The sequence below is a fragment of the Bombina bombina genome, chromosome 3 (assembly GCF_027579735.1).
Source record: "Bombina bombina isolate aBomBom1 chromosome 3, aBomBom1.pri, whole genome shotgun sequence".
Lineage (NCBI taxonomy): Eukaryota > Metazoa > Chordata > Amphibia > Anura > Bombinatoridae > Bombina > Bombina bombina.
The window spans coordinates 1,130,061,009-1,130,082,767 of record NC_069501.1 but is presented as its reverse complement, the minus strand read 5'-3'; the positions used below and the strand labels follow the sequence as shown (position 1 = coordinate 1,130,082,767).

Sequence of the window (21,759 nt, the reverse complement as noted above, 5' to 3'; positions counted from 1 at the left end):
GAACAAAACTGGTTGACAGGAGTCAACGAGGCCACTCCGGATTCATCACCGGACACAGAATCTGAAATCAAAATAGTCTCAGCATCAGAATCCTCCATAACTGGATAGAGGATATTTAAATAAGGACTAAAGTAGGAAAACAAAAATGGCACCTGACACCCACAATGGCTGGGGCACTCACCACCTCCTATGACCAGACCCCTGCGGACTAGAAAATTTCCTTTGCCCCACGGTCGGGAATGCGGAAATGGAAAAACGAAACGTAACCATGCCAGAACACAAGGTGAACTGTACAGTCCAAAAAAAGCGCGCCCAACCAAAAGGCTGCGTCACTTCCAAAGGCCTCAATGTTCCAACCACAAGCCCAGTAAACATTACACATAAGCAGGTTGAATCACATAACAAACATGATTATAAACCCCCCTGTTCAACAACCCCCCTCAGGAGATATTAACCCTCGATTCCAAGATACTAAAAGAGACTCACTGAGACCCTTATGTATAAGTTAGGCCCACAAGGTGATAGCCTCTCGGGAAACATTCACATTACATTGACGAATAAAGTAAAATGAAACAATCTTACCGGAATCTACGCCATGGAACAGGAACTTGGCCCTTCAAGTGTGATGGATAGTAGCATCGCCTCCGCCATGGACTTGAGAGAAGAAAGCAGGCAGCGAAGTTTGACAACGCCGATTGCTTGAGAAGCTGTTAATATGAGTCGGGATGGTTACGCAGAAAGAAACTCCCTGCATCTCCGGACTCTAACTTTCATCCAAGCCCTCACTGAGAGACTGACAAGACTACTTAAAAAACTCCTGTCCCATACAAAAACAAAAATTAAAATTCTCTGCCATCCTCCTGGGACGAAAGGCAAAGAATGACTTGGGAATGAGGGGAGTGGGAGGAGTATTTAAGCCTTTGGCTGGGGTGTCTTTGCCTCCTCCTGGTGGCCAAGTTCTTATTTCCCAAAAGTAATGAATGCAGCCGTTGACTCTTTCCATTTAAGAAGAAAATACATTAGATTTGCATAATCAACAAATGCATGATTTAAAGACAATGCAACAGCTCTTTAGTCTGAACTTATGTTATGTTTATTTCCACTCGCCCTGTATCATGTGACAACCATCAGCCAACTACAAATGCATATTTGTATATTTTGGGAGTTCTTGCACATGCTCAGTGGAAGCTGGTGACTCAAAAAGTGTAAACATAAAAAGACTGTGCACATTTTGTTAATGGAAGTAAATTGTAAAGTTGCTTAAAATTGCATGTTCTATCTGAATCATGAAAGTTTAATTTTCGCATCAGTGTCCCTTTAAGCTATATTTCAAAATACATCTTTGATTAAATTCTCATTCTTTTTTGTAATATATATAAGTAAAATGTTCTATTTGCATGTGTACAGCACAAAATGTAAATTATGTAGGTAACTTTGTTATATAGGTGTCATGCAATAATATGTGTAGGGTGTAAAGAAAGGTACCCTTACAAGTTATTGTATATAACTATTGATTATTATGGCAAAGACTACTTTATTACAGTGTCAAACTAAAGCTCCGTGACTAATACAATTATTCATGTGTTTATCATACCTTCTAAAAGCTTTTGCAGACTGGATCTCATAACGTGAATATTCTCAATTCCAACAAACTGAAACTTGATGTTAGAATAGTTGTCTGCATTCTCATACCCCTTGCCTGCTGCTCTATTAGCCATAGCATTCAGCTGCAACAAATACATACACATATGTTTAAACAGATATATCAAATTATGGAGTAAAATATTTCAAAGATATGCAAAGAAATGTCAAAGATAAGCACAGCAACCCTAGCAAGCCAAGATCACTGAAAATGTTAAATTTAAAACTAGAATCTCTCCAAGTAAAAATCCACAAGTTTGACAAAACAGAATGTTTGGGGCATATGATTTAAAGTGATTGAAAAGCTTAAGGAATTAGTCCCCAGTATATAAAAATAATCCTAAAAAGAGGGGCACTTTCATTCATTAAACTTTACAAAGGCTTCTTTTTTAAAACACTTACCATTGTGTTATAGAACATTTACCGCCGTTCCGCCGCCAGTATCACCTTCTGTATTTAACATATTGATTACGAGCTGGACGCCAAAGGGGGATTGGAGGAAGCCGATTTGTTGTCAATCTGCTTAATACAGTAGGAGATGCGGGCGGAGGATCGGCGGTATGTTTTCCATAACGCAATGGGAAGTATTTTAAAAAAAGAAACGTCTTTGTAAAGTTTAGTGAATTAAAGTGCCCATGTTTTTAAAGATTATTTTTAGATTACAGGCACTAATTCCTTAAACTTTACAATCACTTTAATAAAGATTATATAGGTCAATAATAATGGCAAAATTATAATTGCGGGAATAAATTAGAAAGAATATGACTCACCTTTGGCCTTGTGTCCATGACATACATGCTCTTACACACAGGATTAGCTTTGGTAATGGACTGAAGCATATGTTCATCTTCCAGACAGCGAGCACTAAAGCCAGACAAGGGCTGGCTGCACCTACAAATAGCAGCCTGACCAAGAAAAAGCAAATGGGAGTTAAAAGGCAGCCTCTTCTATTAGTTGTTTAGCACATCAACATCTCAGCTACAATAGGTCACATTTACTCCCGTCAGCAGGACTGTGATGAATCTGGCCCATAAGCAACAGGTCTTTAAGCGCTTCCTCAGCTGTAAACAGTGAGAAACAGCACAACATACTTACAGGCTTTCCCTCTTGTTGAGAATGTGAATAATGAGATTATAGAATATGATAAATGCAATAAAACACAATCTCCCCCAGAGTAACAAGACTGCAAGAAAATGATCTTGGCAGATTTTGTAACCAGGAATTTCTTGAAGTAGAATTTATAAAGTAAAGATTTATTTTTAATATATGAGTCAATTAATAAGGGTATGTACTACTTATAGCCTCTTAGCTTTCATATCAAACACATTATTAAAGGGATATAAAAGTCTGTTTTATTGTTGTAAGCACTAAGCCATGTGTTATACTTAAAGGGACATAAAACCCAAATTTATTTCATGATTCAGATAGAACATACAACTTTAAACAACTTTTCATTGTACTTCTGTTATATCTGTTATAAACTTTTCTTTGTTCTGTTGTGATCCTTTGTTGGAAAGCAGGAAGCGAATTTCAGGAGTGTGCACGTGTCTGCAGCACTTTATGGCAGCAGTTTTGCAACAATATTATACATTAGCAAGAGCACTAGATGGCAGCACTATTTCCTGTCATGTAATGTTCCAGACATCTGCCTATCTAGATATCATACCTATCTAGATATCTCTTCAACACAGAATAACATGAGAACGAAGCAAATTGGGTAATAGAAGTAAACTGGAAAGTTTTTTGTTTTTTTATAAAATTGTATTCTCTATCTGAATCATGAAAGAACATTTTTGGGTTTCATGTCCCTTTAATAGAAACCACTGCAATATGTATTGTTTATCATTTTTAAAGGATTTTACCTTTTATTTTTTTATTTTTTTAACTACCTTTGTACATGGTCTATTACTTTCTTTCACAGCCACACAAGAGGCCTGGGGTCTCTACAGGGAGGCATATGCTTGAAGTCAAAAAATCTAGAGCAACTTGAGCTGGCTTCCTGTTTAGTGAATGCTAGAGAAACAGTAAATTTCATGCACATGCTCAGAAGAGGCAGAATGATTCAGACAGAGCATGTTATTTTAATCAACTTTCCAATTTACTTCCATTATCTAATTTGTTTTGTTCCCTTGATATCCTTTGTTGAAATTGATACCTAGGTAGGCCCAGAAGCTGTTGATTGGTGGCTGCACATATATGCCTCATGTTATTGGTTTCCTTAATGTGTGGTTTCCCCCCCGGGAAGTGACGTTTGTGCAAAGGTGCTGAACGCCCTGGGAGCTTCAGCTCTTATCCGTGTAGCCTTTATATTGAAATATCTCTGAAGATAAGTATATACTAAAGATTTCATGAATGAAACTCTTATTTTTTAACTTTTATCGTTTCACTTTAGGCAAACGCTTTAACTTAACATTCACTTTAAATTTGCAGCATGTCAGCTTCCTTAAAGGGACAGTCTAGTCCAAAATAAACTTTCATGATTCAGATAGGGCATGTCATTTTAAACAACTTTCCAATTAACTTTTATCACCAATTTTGCTTTGTTCTCTTAATATTCTTAGTTAAAAGCTAAAGCTAGGAGGCTCATATGCTAATTTCTTAGACCTTGAAGGCCGCCTCTTATATGAATGCATATTGACAGTTTTTCACCACTAGAGGGTGTTAGTTCATGTGTGTCATATAGATAACACTGTGCTCACGCACATGGAGTTACCTAGGAGTCAGCACTGATTGGCTAAAATGCAAGCCTGTCAAAAGAACTGAGAAAGGGGCAGTCTGCAGAGGCTTAGATACAAGGTAATCAAAGAAGTAAAAATAATATTAATATAACTGTGTTGGTCATGCAAATGTGTAATAAAGGGATTATCTTTTAAAACAATACAAATTCTGGTGTAGACTGTTTAAGTCACTATGGGTAGTGGCTGAGAATGTGTGCTCATTTTGCAAGAAAACAAATTTGCCTAGATTTAGAGTTCTGCGTTAGCCGTCAAAAGCAGCATTAAGGGGTCCTAATGCTGCTTTTTACCGCCCGCTGGTATTTAGAGTCAGTCAGGAAAGGGTCTAACGCTTACGTCCAAGCCTCGACTTTTCCATACCGCAGATCCCCTTACGCCATTTGCGTATCCTATCTTTTCAATGGGATCTTCCTAACGCCGGTATTTAGAGTCTTGGCTGAAGTGAGCAGTAGACCCTCTACCGACAAGACTCCAGCCGCAGAAAAAAGTCAGTAGTTAAGAGCTTTCTGGGCTAACGCCGGTTTATAAAGCTCTTAACTACTGTGCTCTAAAGTACACTAACACCCATAAACTACCTATGTACCCCTAAACCAAGGTCCCCCCACATCGCCGCCACTATAATAAAAAAATTTAACCCCTAATCTGCCGAACGCACACCGCCGCCACCTACATTATCCCTATGTACCCCTAATCTGCTGCCCCTAACATCTCCGACACCTACATTATATTTATTAACCCCTAATCTGCCCCCCCCCCCAACGTCGCCGCTACCTACCTACACTTATTAACCCCTAATCTGCCGACCGGACCTTGCCGCTACTCTAATAAATGTATTAACCCCTAAACCGCCTCACTCCCGCCTCCCAAACCCTATAATAAATAGTATTAACCCCTAATCTGCCCTCCCTAACATCGCTGACACCTAACTTCAAGTATTAACCCCTAATCTGCCGACCGGACCTCGCCGCTACTATAATAAATGTATTAACCCCTAAAGCTAAGTCTAACCCTAACCCCCCCCCCCCTAAATTAAATATAATTTTAATCTAACGAAATAAATTAAATATTATTAACTAAAGTATTCCTATTTAAAGCTAAATACTTACCTGTAAAATAAACCCTAATATAGCTACAATATAACGAATAATTATATTGTAGCTATTTTAGGATTTATATTTATTTTACAGGCAACTTTGTATTTATTTTAACTAGGTACAATAGCTATTACATAGTTATTAACTATTTAATAGCTACCTAGTTAAAATAATTATAAAATTACCTGTAAAATAAATCCTATCCTAAGTTACAATTAAACCTAACACTACACTATCAATAAATAAATTAAACCAATTAACTACAAGTACCTACAATTAAATAAAATAAACTAAATTACAAAAAAACACAAACACTAAATTACAAAAAATAGATTACAAGAATTTTAAGCTAATTACACCTACTCTAAGCCCCCTAATAAAATAACAAAGCCCCCCAAAATAAAAAAAATTCCCTACCCTAATCTAAATAAAAAAAGTTAACAGCTCTATTACCTTACCAGCCCTTAAAAGGGCTTTTTGCGGGCATGCCCCAAAGAAATCAGCTCTTTTGCCAGTAAAAAAAACACAATACCACCCCCCCAACATTACAACCCACCACCCACATACCCCTACTCTAACTCAAACCCCCCTTAAATATAACCATATAGACAGATATCACTGGTGAAGATATCCTATTGTTTATTTAAATCAACAAACACAGCGATACCTGCAACAGTAAAGACACTCAGTCCAATTCGAACTGAGGTGAACATATGCTTAACGAATATCAGCTGTTTGCTTCCACATAACCACATGGACACACTGTTACCACAGCTCTGGTGAGCAGCACCATATGTATCAAATCACTACTCGCAATTACTAACACACTAAAGGCTGGTTATCTGCCACTAACGTGTAATTTAAGATCCACATATTAGGAATTAGTGTTTTATAAACCTGCTATTGAAGTTGAGATAAGGTAATATATTGAGTGCCTATAAATCTTATGGTGATCATCCAGCATATAACCGAAGCATTCAATATACACTTTACCTATGTCTAACAAAAGTAAACGGATATACTCATAATCCTCACAACTGTTGCTGAACAAAATAATTGTGTGGACATTATAGTAGTCATATAACCACATTAATTTGCTATACAGGCAGTGATAGTCAGTAACCTGGACTCCTAGCGCACATTCATTTTGCAAACTCATTTGCAACTCTGGAAGCAACCCAATCCATGTTATTACATCTTATGTACTAAGTGTCACCTTGTATAAGAGCATCAGCAGAAGAATAATCAAGCATTGACTTATACCATTATTATTTAATTAATATAGATAACCAGACACACTGGATTAAATACCACACATTACTGAACTTTTAGTGGCACACTCCTAGCAGTCGTTCATAACTGCCATTATCAACCAGTGTTCAAATACACACAAGCATTTTTGTAATGGTACCTGGGTAATTCATTTACCTAATATAAGTGCACATTATTTACCTGACATATCAAGTTGTATCATCCTTCAATTCCTGAGTGGTCTAGACCAGTTACGTTTTACCTGAGATACAGGTTGTTACATACCTGCACTGACTCTTTATTCAGCAATAAGACGAATACGTTTTTCTCTCTGATTCATTTGGAGAAGCAGGCTAACAATTTGATAGACAATCCAACCTAGAGCGTCTCTAGGAGGTATCTCTGTACACATGTTATTGCCACACTAATTCATTTGACTATAATCGGAGCTTGAGAGTAATTTTAAAATTCTATTTCTCCTATTTTTATCTGCAAACCCCAATAAAAGTTACATTTTAATTTTAGTTAAGTTTCTGTCTCCCCATATTCCATCATTGGATCGCTATATCAAGTTTAATATATTCTTATTGTTATTATGTGATTTGGGAGTGCTATTTCACTGTATTCTTTCTTCTTCTAGTACCAGTAATAAGGGGTTAATAAGTGTATGTAACGTAGCAGCGACGTTGGGGGGGCGGATTAGGGGTTAATAAATATACTATAGGTGTCGGCGGTGTTGTGGGCAGCAGATTAGGGCTACATAGGTATAATGTAGGTTGTGGCGGTGTCCGGAGCGGCAGATTAGGGGTTAATAGTATAATGCAGGTGTCAGCGATAGCGGGGGCGGCAGATTAGGGGTTAATAAGTGTAAGGTTAGGGGTGTTTAGACTCGGGGTTCATGTTAGGGTGTTAGGTGCAGACTTAGAAAGTGTTTCCCCATAGGAAACAATGGGGCTGCGTTGGGAGCTTAACGCTGCTTTTTTGCAGGTGTTAGGTTTTTTTTCATCCCAAACTGCCCCATTGTTTCCTATGGGGGAATCGTGCACGAGCACGTTTTCCTAGCTTACCGCTACCGTAAGCAACGCTGGTATTGAGAGTTGAAGTGGCGGTAAATATGCCTCTATGCTCCCTTTTTGGAGCCTAACGCAGCCCTTCAGAGAACTCTCAATACCAGCGTTATTTAAAAAGGTGCGGGGGGGAAAAAACACGCGTAGCTAATGCACCCCTTTGGCCACAAAACTCTAAATCTAGCCAATTGTTTGCTGTTTTTAACACAATATGTTTCTTTTTGTTTACATTGCTTTAACATATTTTTAACTAAAAAAGCACTGTTTCATATCCATTTAGTAACAGATACAAAACAAAATGTATGCTTACTTGATAAATGTATTTCTTTCTAGACACGGTGAGTCCACGGAATCATCAATTACTGTTGAGAATGTCACTCCTGGCCAGCAGGAGGCAGCAAAGAGCACCACAGCAAAGCTGTTAAGTATCACTTCCCTTCCCACAACCCCCAGTCATTCGACCAAAAAAAAAGGAAAGAAAGGAAATAATACAAGGTGTAGAGGTGCCTGAGGTTTAGACAAAGAAACTGTCCGAAAAAAAGGGTGGGCCGCGGACTCACTGTGTCTAGAAATAAATAAATTTATCAGGTAAGCATAAATTTTGCTTTCTTTCTTAAGACACGGTGAGTCCACGGAATCATCAATTACTGTTGGGAATCAATACCCAAGCTAGAGGACACAGATGATGAGGGAGGGACAAGACAGGTAACCTAAACAGAAGGCAACACCGCTTGAAGCAACTTTCTCCCAAAAGAAGCCTCAGCCGAGGCAAAAGTGTCAAATTTATAAAATTTTGAAAAAGTGTGCAAGAAAGACCAAGTCACAGCCTTGCAAGTCTGCTCTACAGAGGCCTCATTCTTGAAGGCCCAAGAAGAAGAAACAGCTCTAGTGGAGTGAGCTGTGATTCTCTCAGGGGGCTGCTGTCCAGCAGTCTCATATGCCAAACGAATAATACTTCTCAACCAAAGAGAAAGAGAAGTGGCAGTAGCTTTCTGGCCCTTGCGTTTCCCAGAAAAACACACAAACAATACTGAAGATTGGCCAAAGTCCTCAGTTGCCTGCAAATAAAATTTAAGAGCCTGCACAACTTCAAGATTGTGTAACAAACGTACCTTATGGGAAGAAGGATTAGGACAAAGAGAAGGAACAACAATTTCCTGATTAATATTTCTGTCCAAAACAACTTTAGGAAGAAAACCAAACTTGGTACGAAGAACAGCCTTATCTGCATGAAATATGAGATAAGGCGATTCACACTGCAAAGCTGAGAGCTCAGAAACCCTCCAAGCAGAAGAGATAGCAGTAAGAAACAAAACCTTCCAAAATAACAACTTAATATCTATGGAATGCATTGTCTCAAACGGAGCCTGTTACAAAATTTTAAGAACAAAGTTAAGGCTCCAAGGAGAAGCAACAGATTTAAACACAGGTCTGATTCTGACTAAAGTCTGACAAAAGGATTGCACATCTGGCAGACGCATGTGTAGTAAAATAGATAGGGCAGAGATCTGGCCCTTCAGGGTACTGATAGACAAACCCTTCTCCAGGACTTCCTGGAGAAAAGACAAAATTCTTGGAATCCTGACCCTACTCCAAGAATATCCCTTAGATTCACACCAATATAGATATTTGCGCCATATTGTATGGTAAATCTTTCTAGTGACAGGCTTATGAGCCTGAATCATGGTCTCAATGACCGATTCGGAAAAACCCCGCTTAACTAAAATCAAGCGTTTAATCTCCAAGCAGTCAGCTTCAGAGAAACGAGATTTGGATGAAGGGCCCCTGAAGTAGAAGGTCCTTCCTCAGAGGTAGTCTCCACGGGGTAGAGACAAAATTTCTACTAGATCTGCATACCAGATCCTGCGAGGCCACGCAGGAGCTATAAGAATCACCCACGCTCTCTCCTGCTTGATCTGAGCAATGCCTCGTGGAAGGAGAGCAAACGGAGTAAACAGATATGCCAACCTGAAGTTCCAAGGAACTGCCAAAGCATCTATCAGAAAGGCCTGAGGATCTCTCGACCTTGAACCATACTTTGGAAGCTTTGCGTTCTGACAAGACACCATCAGATCCAATTCCGGTAACCCCCATTTGGTTGTTAACCTGGAGAACACTTCCGGATGGGTTCCCACTCCCCGGGATGGAAAGTCTGTCTGCTCAGGAAATCCGCTTCCCAATTGTCCACTCCCGAGATGTGGATGGCAGATAGACAGCAATTGTGAGCCTCCGCCCACTGAATAATTCGAGCCACCTCCTTCATGGCTAAGGAACTCAGAGTTCCCCCCTGCTGGTTGATGTAAGCCACTGAGGTTATGTTGTCCGACTGGAACCTGATAAACCGGGTTAAAGCCAACTGAGGCCAAGCCATCAAGGCATTTAAGATCGCTCTCAACTCCAGTATGTTTATAGGGAGAACAGATTACTCCTGGGACCAAAGTCCCTGAGCCTTCAACGAGTCCCAGACTGCTCCCCAACCCATCAGGCTGCCGTCCGTGGTCACAATTACCCATAGGGGTCTCCGAAAGCATGTCCACGGGGACAGATGTACCTGAGACAGCCACCACGGCAGAGAGTCTCTTGTTGATTGATCCAGAACTATCCTCTGAGACAGGTCTGCATAATTCCCGTTCCTTTGACGGAGCATGCATAGCTGTAGGGCTCTCAAATGGAAACGAGCAAATGGAACTATGTCCATGGCAGCCACCATCAGACCAATTACCTCCATACATTGGGCCACTGATGGTCGAACAGCCGACTGTAGAGATAGGCAAGAGGAAAGAATTTTGGCTCTTCTGACCTCCGACAGAAATATTTTCATTGATAGGGAATCGATAATAGTCCATAAGAAGATCACTCTAATAGCCGGAACAAGAAAGCTCTTTTCTAAATTCACCTTCCATCCGTGGGAACGAAGAAAAGACAACAAGATCTCTGTATGAGATTCTGCTAGTTGAAAAGATGGCGTCTGAACCAGAATGTCGTCCAGATAAGGCGCCACAGCAATACCCCGGGCCCGAATTACTGCCAACAGAGCTCCCAGGATCTTTGAGAAAATCCTTGGAGCTGTGGTGAGGCCAAATGGAAGTGCTACAAATTGAAAGTGTTTGTTCAGATAGGCAAATCTCAGAAACCTGTGATGGTCCCTGTCAATGGGAACATGCAGATACGCATCCTTCATGTCTATGGTCGTCATGAACTGACCTTCCTGAACCAGAGGAAGAATGGAACGGATAGTCTCCATCTTGAAGGACGGCACTCTGAGAAATTTGTTGAGAGACTTTAGATCTAGAATAGGCCTGAAAGTTCCCTATTTCTTGGGCACCACAAACAGGTTGGAGTAGAACCCGAGACCCTGTTCCTGAATTGGGACTGGCACTATCACTCCCAATAGAGAAAGATCTTGAACACATTTCAAGAACGCCTCTCTTTTTATCTGGTCTACAGATAATCTTGAGAGAAGAAACCTGCCCCTGGGAGGAAAGGTTTTGAACTCTAATTTATAATCCTGGAATACTATGTCCACGGCCCACGGGTCTGCGAAATCTCAATCCCAAGTTTGAGCGAATTGAGAGAGTCTGCCCCCCACTTGAGCCGATCCCGGATCGGGGTCAGATCCTTCATGCTGCCTTAGATTCAGCTGCAGGCTTCTAAGATTGTTTCCCCTTGTTCCAAGACTGACTGGACTTCCAAACTGGCTTGGACTGCTCCTGTTTGGTGGAGGAGGGGGAAGACTTCCCTCTGAAATTTCGAAAGGAACAAAAAATTACTCTGACGTCCCTTTGATTTGTTCTTCTTGCGTTGAGGCAGAAAGGAACCCTTACCACCTGTGATATCCGAAATAATTTTTGCCAACCCTGGCCCAAGCAAGGTCTTCCCTTTTAAGGAATCGCCAAAAGCTTAGATTTAGAAGAAACATCAGCTGATGTTGGGAATACACACTGCCGGCTGCCATTGTAAACCCTGGTGAACATACATCTTCTTTAAGAAAGCTTCCAGCTTCTTATCCATAGGGTCCTTGAAAGAGCAACTTATCCTTGATAGGAATAGTTGTCCTCTTGGCCAGAGTAGAAATTGCCTCTTCCACCTTGGGAACTGCTTGCCACGATTCTTTGATGGAATCGGCCACCGGGAACATCTTCTTAAAAACTGTAGAAGGAGAAAAAGGTATTCCTGGCCTCTCCCTTTCCCGGGCAATAATCTCTGTAGCACGGTCTGGCACTGGAAACACCTCCCCTGGGAAAGGAAAGTCAAAATATCTATTCAATTTGCTATATTTCTTAGGGTTGACAACGACAGGAGAGTCGGAGTCGTCCAAAGTAGCCAAAACCTCCTTTAATAAAACACGAAGGTGTTCAAGCTTAAATCTGAAGGAAACCCCTTCAGCATCAAAAGAAGGAATTACACTATCCGAATCTGAGATTTCACCCTCAGAGGCTACCTAAGTATCCTCGTCTTCCGATTTATGGGAAAGAGCAACTTGGTTAGCCTGTACAGGATCTGATACCTTACTATCGGATTCTCTAATTTTCCTCTTACGTTTCCCCTGCAGCATGGGGATGGCAGCTAGCGCCTCAGATACAGTCGAGGATATCTGGGCAGCAATTTCGACCTTCAAATATACCGCATCAGGGGTTTTCGAGGTACCACAGGGCACTGCATGTGATGTTAATACGGGTTGGGGTGCTTGAAGAAGAGACTGTGGCATTGCCTGAACAGTATCAACCTGAGAGAATGGTGGCTCAGAAACAAACAGTCTGTCTTTGTACATCAGAGTTCTTTCAATACAAGAACTGCAAAAAGGCAAAGGTGGTTGAGTTCAAACAAAGCTTGCACTCTATAGCAGGCATAGACTATGTCCATCTTGCTAGATGATATCACAAACTCAAAAAAAAAATGTATTTTTTAATTTTTATTTTTTACACTGTCTCTTTAACTGGAATTGAAAATATTAGCGGAAAAGGCAGTATAAGGTTACGTGTTAACTTAAGAGAAAAATCTTGGTCTCCCAATTGAACTCTAAAACTTCAGGTGAACCTCACTTGCACCGCTACACCTCAGTGCTAAGCTGAGGTGCCTACCTGTTACTTCTGACACAAAACGGAGTGAATCACCAACGAAACCAGCACCTGAATGAGGGAAGGATCCATTGCAGCCGACAAACTCTCAATAAATGAAAAGGCGCCAAGCCACAGCGCGCACTGCATGAAAAGAGGGAAGCTCCGCCCCTCGTGACGTCACAGCCGGCTCCGTATACGGGCCCCAAATGCCATTAACGAGAACGGCATAATACAGCCCCCAAAAAGATAAAGACTGCACAAATAAGCAGTCTAATCACTGAGCCACCAATAATTTAAAAAAAAACACTCATAAGTGTCACAAACTGTCTCTCTGACAAGGACTCTGACGTCCTGCTACCGCCACACAGTGTCCTGCATCTTGTCACATCAATCCTGACTCTCAGGAATTACGTACCCCCATAAAAGGTGCAGCCTTTAGCTATAGTGCCAGGATCTTCTTAAAAGAAATAAAATGGCACTTACCTGCACCATGGACAGTTCACCTGGTATGAGAGGAAGCCGCTCCTCACAGAGACCTGTGGGTAGAAGAAGGAACAGAGTAAGCCTACTCTGGCATTCTGTATCAGGACAGCAATCTTGTCAGGAAAATGCAGTGAGGCCCACCCCACAAGTTCCTGACTGCTTAAAAGCTACCACAGCACTACTGAAGAGACTAACGTGGAGAGTACAGCTAAACCCAGCTTATAAGGGAAGTTCAGAGCAAGCCTGCTCAGGCTTCTAAAATAAAAAAAATCTTGATAGAAGAAATCTCAAACAGACACCTAAACTTCACCTCCTCCTTGCACTGAAGGCAAAGAGAATGACTGGGGATTGTGGGAAGGGAAGTGATACATAACAGCTTTGCTGTGGTGCTCTTTGACTCCTCCTGCTGGCCAGGAGTGATATTTCCAACAGTAATTGATGATTCCGTGGACTCACCGTGTCTTAAGAAAGAAATATATGTATATGTTTACATTGTACAAAAAAGTACTTGTAAAGAAAATGTAATTAATAGCTACCTGTTTCTCTTTGTGATAATACGACAACACAGGGAACCTTCCTTTGCTCCTAAACTTTGAACTTCCAACAATAATAGGCTTGCTTACCATTGTTGGGACATACAAGTCTTGAGGATAGGTCTCACACACCTGTAGAATGGGGGGAGAGAAAGATTTAAAAAAAAAAAACATTTCTATTCTATCATGTTTCTCCAATGAGTATAGTCTCCAAGTACAGAAAACATAATTTATGCTTACCTGATAAATTCCTTTCTCCTGTAGTGTGGTCAGTCCACGGGTCATCATTACTTCTGGGACATTAACTCCTCCCCAACAGGAAGTGCAAGAGGATCACCCAAGCAGAGCTGCCACACAGCTCCTCCCCTCTACGCCACACCCAGTCATTCGACCAAGAACCAAACGAGAAAGGAGAAACTATAGGGTGCAGTGGTGACTGGAGTATAATTTAAAAATTTAGACCTGCCATAAAAAACAGGGCGGGCCGTGGACTGACCACACTACAGGAGAAAGGAATTTATCAGGTAAGCATAAATTATGTTTTCTCCTGTTAAGTGTGGTCAGTCCACGGGTCATCATTACTTCTGGGATACCAATACCAAAGCTAAAGTACACGGATGACGGGAGGGACAGGCAGGATCTTTATACGGAAGGAACCACTGCCTGAAGAACCTTTCTCCCAAAAACAGCCTCCGAAGAAGCAAAAGTGTCAAATTTGGAAAATTTGGAAAAAGTATGAAGAGAAGACCAAGTTGCAGCCTTGCAAATCTGTTCAACAGAGGCCTCATTCTTAAAGGCCCAAGTGGAAGCCACAGCTCTAGTGGAATGAGCTGTAATTCTTTCAGGAGGCTGCTGTCCAGCAGTCTCATAGGCTAAACGTATTATGCTACGAAGCCAAAAAGAGAGAGAGGTAGCAGAAGCTTTTTGACCTCTCCTCTGTCCAGAATAAACGACAAACAGGGAAGAAGTTTGGCGAAAATCTTTAGTTGCCTGTAAATAAAATTTCAGGGCACGGACTACATCTAGATTGTGCAGAAGTCGTTCCTTCTTTGAAGAAGGATTCGGACACAATGATGGCACAACAATCTCTTGATTGATATTCTTGTTAGTGACAACCTTAGGTAAGAACCCAGGTTTAGTACGCAGAACAACCTTATCTGAATGAAAAATCAGATACAGAGAATCACAATGTAAGGCTGATAACTCAGAGACTCTACGAGCCGAGGAAATAGCCATTAAAAACAGAACTTTCCAAGATAACAACTTGATATCAATGGAATGAAGGGGTTCAAACGGAACACCCTGTAAAACGTTAAGAACTAAATTTAAGCTCCATGGTGGAGCAACAGTTTTAAACACAGGCTTAATCCTGGCCAAAGCCTGGCAAAAAGCCTGAACGTCTGGAACTTCTGACAGACGCTTGTGTAAAAGAATGGACAGAGCTGAGATCTAGGATAGGAACTAGCAGATAAACCCTTTTCTAAACCTTCTTGTAGAAAAGACAATATCCTAGGAATCCTAACTTTACTCCATGAGTAACTCTTGGATTCGCACCAATGTAAGTATTTACGCCATATTTTATGGTAAATCTTTCTGGTAACAGGCTTCCTAGCCTGTATTAAGGTATCAATAACTGACTCCGAAAAACCACGCTTTGATAAAATCAAGCGTTCAATTTCCAAGCAGTCAGCTTCAGAGAAATTAGATTTTGATGTTTGAAAGGACCCTGAATTAGAAGGTCCTGTCTCAGAGGCAGAGACCAAGGTGGACAGGATGACATGTCCACTAGATCTGCATACCAGGTCCTGCGTGGCCACGCAGGCGCTATTAGAATCACTGATGCTCTCTCCTGTTTGATCCTGGCAATCAATCGAGGAAGCATCGGGAAGGGTGGAAACACATAGGCCATCCCGAAGGTCCAAGGTGCTGTCAAAGCATCTACCAGGACCGCTCCCGGGTCCCTGGACCTGGACCCGTAACAAGGAAGCTTGGCGTTCTGGCGAGACGCCATGAGATCTTTCTCTGGTTTGACCCAAAGTCGAAGTATTTGGGCAAAGACCTCCGGATGAAGTTCCCACTCCCCCGGATGAAAAGTCTGACGACTTAGGAAATCCGCCTCCCAGTTCTCCACTCCAGGAATGTGGATCGCTGACAGGTGGCAAGAGTGAGACTCTGCCCAGCGAATTATCTTTGATACTTCCATCATCGCTAGGGAGCTTCTTGTCCCTTCTTGATGGTTGATGTAAGCTACAGTCGTGATGTTGTCCAACTGAAACCTGATGAACCCCCGAGTTGTTAACTGAGGCCAAGCCAGAAGGGCATTGAGAACTGCTCTCAATTCTAGAATGTTTATTGGAAGGAGACTCTCCTCCTGAGTCCATGATCCCTGAGCCTTCAGGGAATTCCAGACAGCGCCCCAACTTAGTAGGCTGGCGTCTGTTGTTACAATTGTCCAATCTGGTCTGCTGAATGGCATCCCCCTGGACAGATGTGGCCGAGAAAGCCACCATAGAAGAGAATTTCTGGTCTCTTGATCCAGATTCAGAGTAGGGGACAAATCTGAGTAATCCCCATTCCACTGATTTAGCATGCACAATTGCAGCGGTCTGAGATGTAGGCGTGCAAAGGGTACTATGTCCATTGCCACTACCATTAAGCTGATTACCTCCATGCATTGAGCCACTGACGGGTGTTGAATGGAATGAAGGACACGGCAAGCATTTTGATGCTTTGTTAACCTGTCTTCTGTCAGGTAAATCTTCATTTCTACAGAGTCTATAAGAGTCCCCAAGAAGGGAACCCTTGTGAGTGGTAAGAGAGAACTCTTCTCTACGTTCACCTTCCACCCATGCGACCTTAGAAATGCCAGTACTAACTCTGTATGAGACTTGGCAGTTTGAAAGCTTGACGCTTGTATCAGAATGTCGTCTAGGTACGGAGCCACCGAAATTCCTCGCGGCCTTAGCACCGCCAGAAGAGAGCCCAGAACCTTTGTGAAGATTCTTGGAGCCGTAGCCAACCCGAATGGAAGAGCTACAAACTGGTAATGCCTGTCTAGGAAGGCAAACCTTAGATACCGGTAATGATCTTTGTGAATCGGTATATGAAGGTAGGCATCCTTTAAATCCACTGAGGTCATGTACTGAACCTTTTGGATCATGGGTAAGATTGTCCGAATAGTTTCCATTTTGAACGATGGAACTCTTAGGAATTTGTTTAGGATCTTTAAATCCAAGATTGGTCTGAAGGTTCCTTCTTTCTTGGGAACCACAAACAGATTTGAGTAAAACCCTTGTCCGTGTTCCGACCGCGGAACCGGATGGATCACTCCCATTAGTAAAAGATCTTGTACACAGCGTAGAAACGCCTCTTTCTTTATCTGGTTTGTTGACAACCTTGAAAGATGAAATCTCCCTTTTGGGGGAGAGGCTTTGAAGTCCAGAAGATATCCCTGAGATATGATCTCTAACGCCCAGGGATCCTGGACATCTCTTGCCCAAGCCTGAGCGAAGAGAGTCTGCCCCCTACTAGATCCGTTCCCGGATCGGGGGCCCTCACTTCATGCTGTCTTAGGGGCAGCAGCAGGTTTTCTGGCCTGCTTGCCCTTGTTCCAGGACTGGTTAGGTTTCCAGCCTTGTCTGTATCGAGCAACAGCTCCTTCCTGTTTTGGTGCAGAGGAAGTTGATGCTGCTCCTGCCTTGAAGTTACGAAAGGCACGAAAATTAGACTGTCTAGCCCTAGGTTTGGCTCTGTCTTGAGGCAGGGCATGGCCTTTACCTCCCGTAATGTCAGCGATAATTTCCTTCAAACCGGGCCCGAATAAGGTCTGCCCTTTGAAAGGTATGTTAAGTAATTTAGATTTAGAAGTAACATCAGCTGACCAGGATTTTAGCCACAGCGCTCTGCGTGCTTGAATGGCGAATCCGTAATTCTTAGCCGTAAGTTTAGTTAAGTGTACTACGGCATCAGAAATAAATGAATTAGCTAGCTTAAGGGTTTTAAGCTTGTGTGTAATCTCATCTAATGGAGCTGATTCAAGGGTCTCTTCCAGAGACTCAAACCAAAATGCTGCTGCAGCCGTGACAGGCGCAATGCATGCAAGGGGTTGCAATATAAAACCTTGTTGAACAAACATTTTCTTAAGGTAACCCTCTAATTTTTTATCCATTGGATCTGAAAAGGCGCAGCTATCCTCCACCGGGATAGTGGTACGCTTAGCTAAAGTAGAAACTGCTCCCTCCACCTTAGGGACCGTTTGCCATAAGTCCCGTGTGGTGGTGTCTATTGGAAACATCTTTCTGAATATAGGAGGGGGTGAGAAAGGCACACCGGGTCTATCCCACTCCTTAGTAACAATTTCAGTAAGTCTCTTAGGTATTGGAAAAACGTCAGTACTCGACGGTACCGCAAAATATTTATCCAACCTACACATTTTCTCTGGTATTGCAACTGTGTTACAATCATTCAGAGCCGCACAGAAAAAAATTATGACAGTTTAATAATAAGGAACCGGAAAAATTATAACAATCAGATTTTTCCCAGGAAAAGCATAAATTTAGCAAAGGATTGCCCCCATTAGCAATGGATAACTAACCCTTAATAGCAGAGAAACAAATGTACAAAATATAAACGTTTTTTATCACAGTCAAAGCACAATCTCACAGGTCTGCTGTGAGTGATTACCTCCCTCAAAATAATTTTTGAAGACCCTTGAGCTCTGTAGAGACGATCCGGATCATGCAGGAAGAGAAAAAGACTTTTGACTGAATTTCTGATGCGTAGCAAAAGCGCCAAAATAGGCCCCTCACCCTCACCCACAGCAGTGAGGGAAGTTCAGTAAACTGTCTCAAATTAAAATAAACGACAGCCAAGTGGAAAAACAGTGCCCAAAAACAATTTTTCACCCAGTACCTCAGATATTTAAACAATTTAGCATGCCAGCAAAAACGTTTAAAATTAAATATCATGAAATGTCATTAAACAGCCTGTTGCTAGACGTTCCCACTGCAAGTAAGGCTAAAGATTATATGCATATAGTATTACCCAGAGAAGTGCCATTCCCCAGAATACTGAAGTGTACACATATATACATAAACAGCCTGATACCAGTTGCTACTACTGCATTTAAGGCTGAACTTACATTATATTGGTATTGGCAGCATTTTCTCAGTCAATTCCATTCCTCAGAAAATAATATACTGCAACATACCTCTTTGCAGGTGAACCTGCCCGCTGTCCCCTGATCTGAAGTTTACCTCACTCCTCAGAATGGCCGAGAACAGCAAAATGAATTTTAGCTACGCCGGCTAAAATCATCCAAAAACTCAGGTAGATTCTTCTTCAAATTCTACCTGAGAAGGAACAACACACTCCGGTGCTGTTTTAAAATAACAAACTTTTGATTGAAGATATAAAAACTAAGTATAATCACCACAGTCCTCTCACACATCCTATCTATTAGTTGGGTGCAAGAGAATGACTGGGTGTGGCGTAGAGGGGAGGAGCTGTGTGGCAGCTCTGCTTGGGTGATCCTCTTGCACTTCCTGTTGGGGAGGAGTTAATGTCCCAGAAGTAATGATGACCCGTGGACTGACCACACTTAACAGGAGAAAGCAAATGTATTTTTGTGGAAAAGTAATCATTTATTGGCATGACTGCACTGAGTTATTTTTCACCTATTATATACCACGTTACAGTTGTGCTCATAAGTTTACATACCCTGGCAGAATTTATGATTTCTTGGCCATTTTTCAGAGAATATGAATGATAACACAAAAACTTTTCTTTCACTCATGGTTAGTGTTTGGCTGAAGCCATTTATTATCAATCAACTGTGTTTACTCTTTTAAAATCATAAGGACAACAGAAACTACCCAAATGACCCTGATCAAAAGTTTACATACCCTTGTGATTTTGGCCCGATAACATGCACACAAGTTGACACAAAGGGGTTTGAATGGCTATTAAAGGTAACCATCCTCACCTGTGATTTGTTTGCTTGTAATTAGTGTGTGTGTACAAAAAGTTAATGAGTTTCTGGACTCCTAACAGACCCTTGCATCTTTCATCCAGTGCTGCACTGACGTTTCTGGATTCTGAGTCATGGGAAAAGAAAAAAAAATTGTCAAAGGATCTGTGGGAAAAAGGTAGTTGAACTGTATAAAACAGGAAAGGGATATAAAAAGATATCCAAGGAATTGAGAATGCAAATCTGCAGTGTTCAAACTCTAATCAAGAAGTGGAAAATGAGGCGTTCTGTTTGATAACATACTGCATTCATCTTGCCATCAATTCTGACCAAATTTCCTGTGCCTTTGTAGCTCACACATCCCCAAAACATCAGTGATCCACCTCCGTGTTTCACAGTAGGAATGGTGTACCTTTCATCAAAGGCCTTATTGACTCCTCTCCAAATGTAGCTTTTATGGTTGTGGCCAAAAAGCTCATCACTCCAAATGACTTTGTGCCAGAAGGTTTGAGGCTTGTCTCTGTGCTGTTTGGCGTATTGTAATCGTGATACTTTGCAGCATTTGCGTAGTAATGGCTTTCTTCTGGCGACTCGACCATGCAGCCCATCTTGAAACAGCCACACCACATGTCCTGTTTTTTACCTGAAGTTATTTGTGGGTTTGTCTTTGCATCCTGAACAATTTTCCTGGCAGTTGTGGCTGAAATTTTAGTTGGTCTACCTGACTGTGGTTTGGTTTCAACAGAACCCCTCATTTTCCACTTCTTTATTAGAGTTTGAACACTGCTGATTTGCATTCTCAATTCCTTGGATATCTTTTTATATCCCTTTCCTGTTTTATACAGTTCAACTACCTTTTCCCGCAGATCCTTTTGACAATTCTTTTGCTTTCCCCATGACTCAGAATCCAGAATCGTCAGTGCAGCACTGGATGAAAGATGCAAGGGTCTGTCAGGAGTCCAGAAACTCATTGACCTTTTATGCACACACACTAATTACAAGCAAACAGATCACAGGTGAGGATGGTTACCTTTAATAGCCATTCAAACCCCTTTGTGTCAACTTGTGTGCATGTTTTCAGGCCAAAACCACCAGCGTATGTAAAACTTTTGATCAGGGTCATTTGGGTAGTTTCTGTTGTCATTATGATTTAAAAAGAGTAAACAGTTGATTGAAAATAAATGGCTTCAGCCAAACACTAACCATGAGTGAAAGAAAAGTTTTTGTGTTATCATTCATATTCTCTGAAAAATGGCCAAGAAATCATAAATTCTGCCAGGGTATGTAAACTTATAAGCACAACTGTACACATTATATCAGACATCCTCAAACTTGGCCCTCCAGAGGTTTTGGAACTACATTTCCAATGATGCTCAGCCAGCATATCAGCTGGCTGAGCATCATGGGAAATGTAGTTCCAAAACCTCTGGAGGGCCAAGTTTGAGGGTGTCTGCATTATATCATATCTCCTAACATTTTTCGACTGGGTTGTTTGACTAGCACTGCTGACTGGGTCAGGGGCAGTTTCCGCTCAGGACCAGCAGTGTTTTAACTATGTGTTGTATGTCATTTTTTTCAACTATCATGGCCATTTAAAGACACATAAAAAAGCAACAATGAAACGCTCTAAAAAGTGAGAGTACTCTATTAGTGTGCTATTGCTTGCATACCATTATGTATGTGAACCACACAAAGGACAAGTCAGCTCCCAAGAGGCAATGCACGTCTGCACCAGAGCTGTACACTGCCAGTAATTGAACATATACCGCTTATAAGAAAGAGTAGCACTCAGACAGGAACGAACAACGGCTAAGTCACCTGTTCTTTGGAAGGTATCCACCTGGGACTAGCCGTTTTTAGCCCAATTGTGTCTTTCACAAAGGAGAAATTCCTGAGGTTCTGCTTATGATTGGCTCATAAGCTATGT

The 21,759-nt window shown here is 41.5% G+C and overlaps 1 protein-coding gene across 1 annotated transcript in view; it reads right to left on the bottom strand.

Annotated features, from left to right (window-relative positions):
- Positions 1-21,759, bottom strand: part of MTMR6 (myotubularin related protein 6) — a 205,516-nt gene that overhangs the window by 93,145 nt on the left and 90,612 nt on the right. Inside the window, exons 5-7 of the mRNA XM_053708501.1 lie at positions 13,868-13,996; positions 2,412-2,546; positions 1,595-1,727 (exon numbers count right to left, since the gene is read on the bottom strand). Of these exons, the coding sequence (XP_053564476.1) occupies positions 1,595-1,727; positions 2,412-2,546; positions 13,868-13,996 (397 nt within the window). The remainder of the gene's footprint in view (positions 1-1,594; positions 1,728-2,411; positions 2,547-13,867; positions 13,997-21,759) is intronic.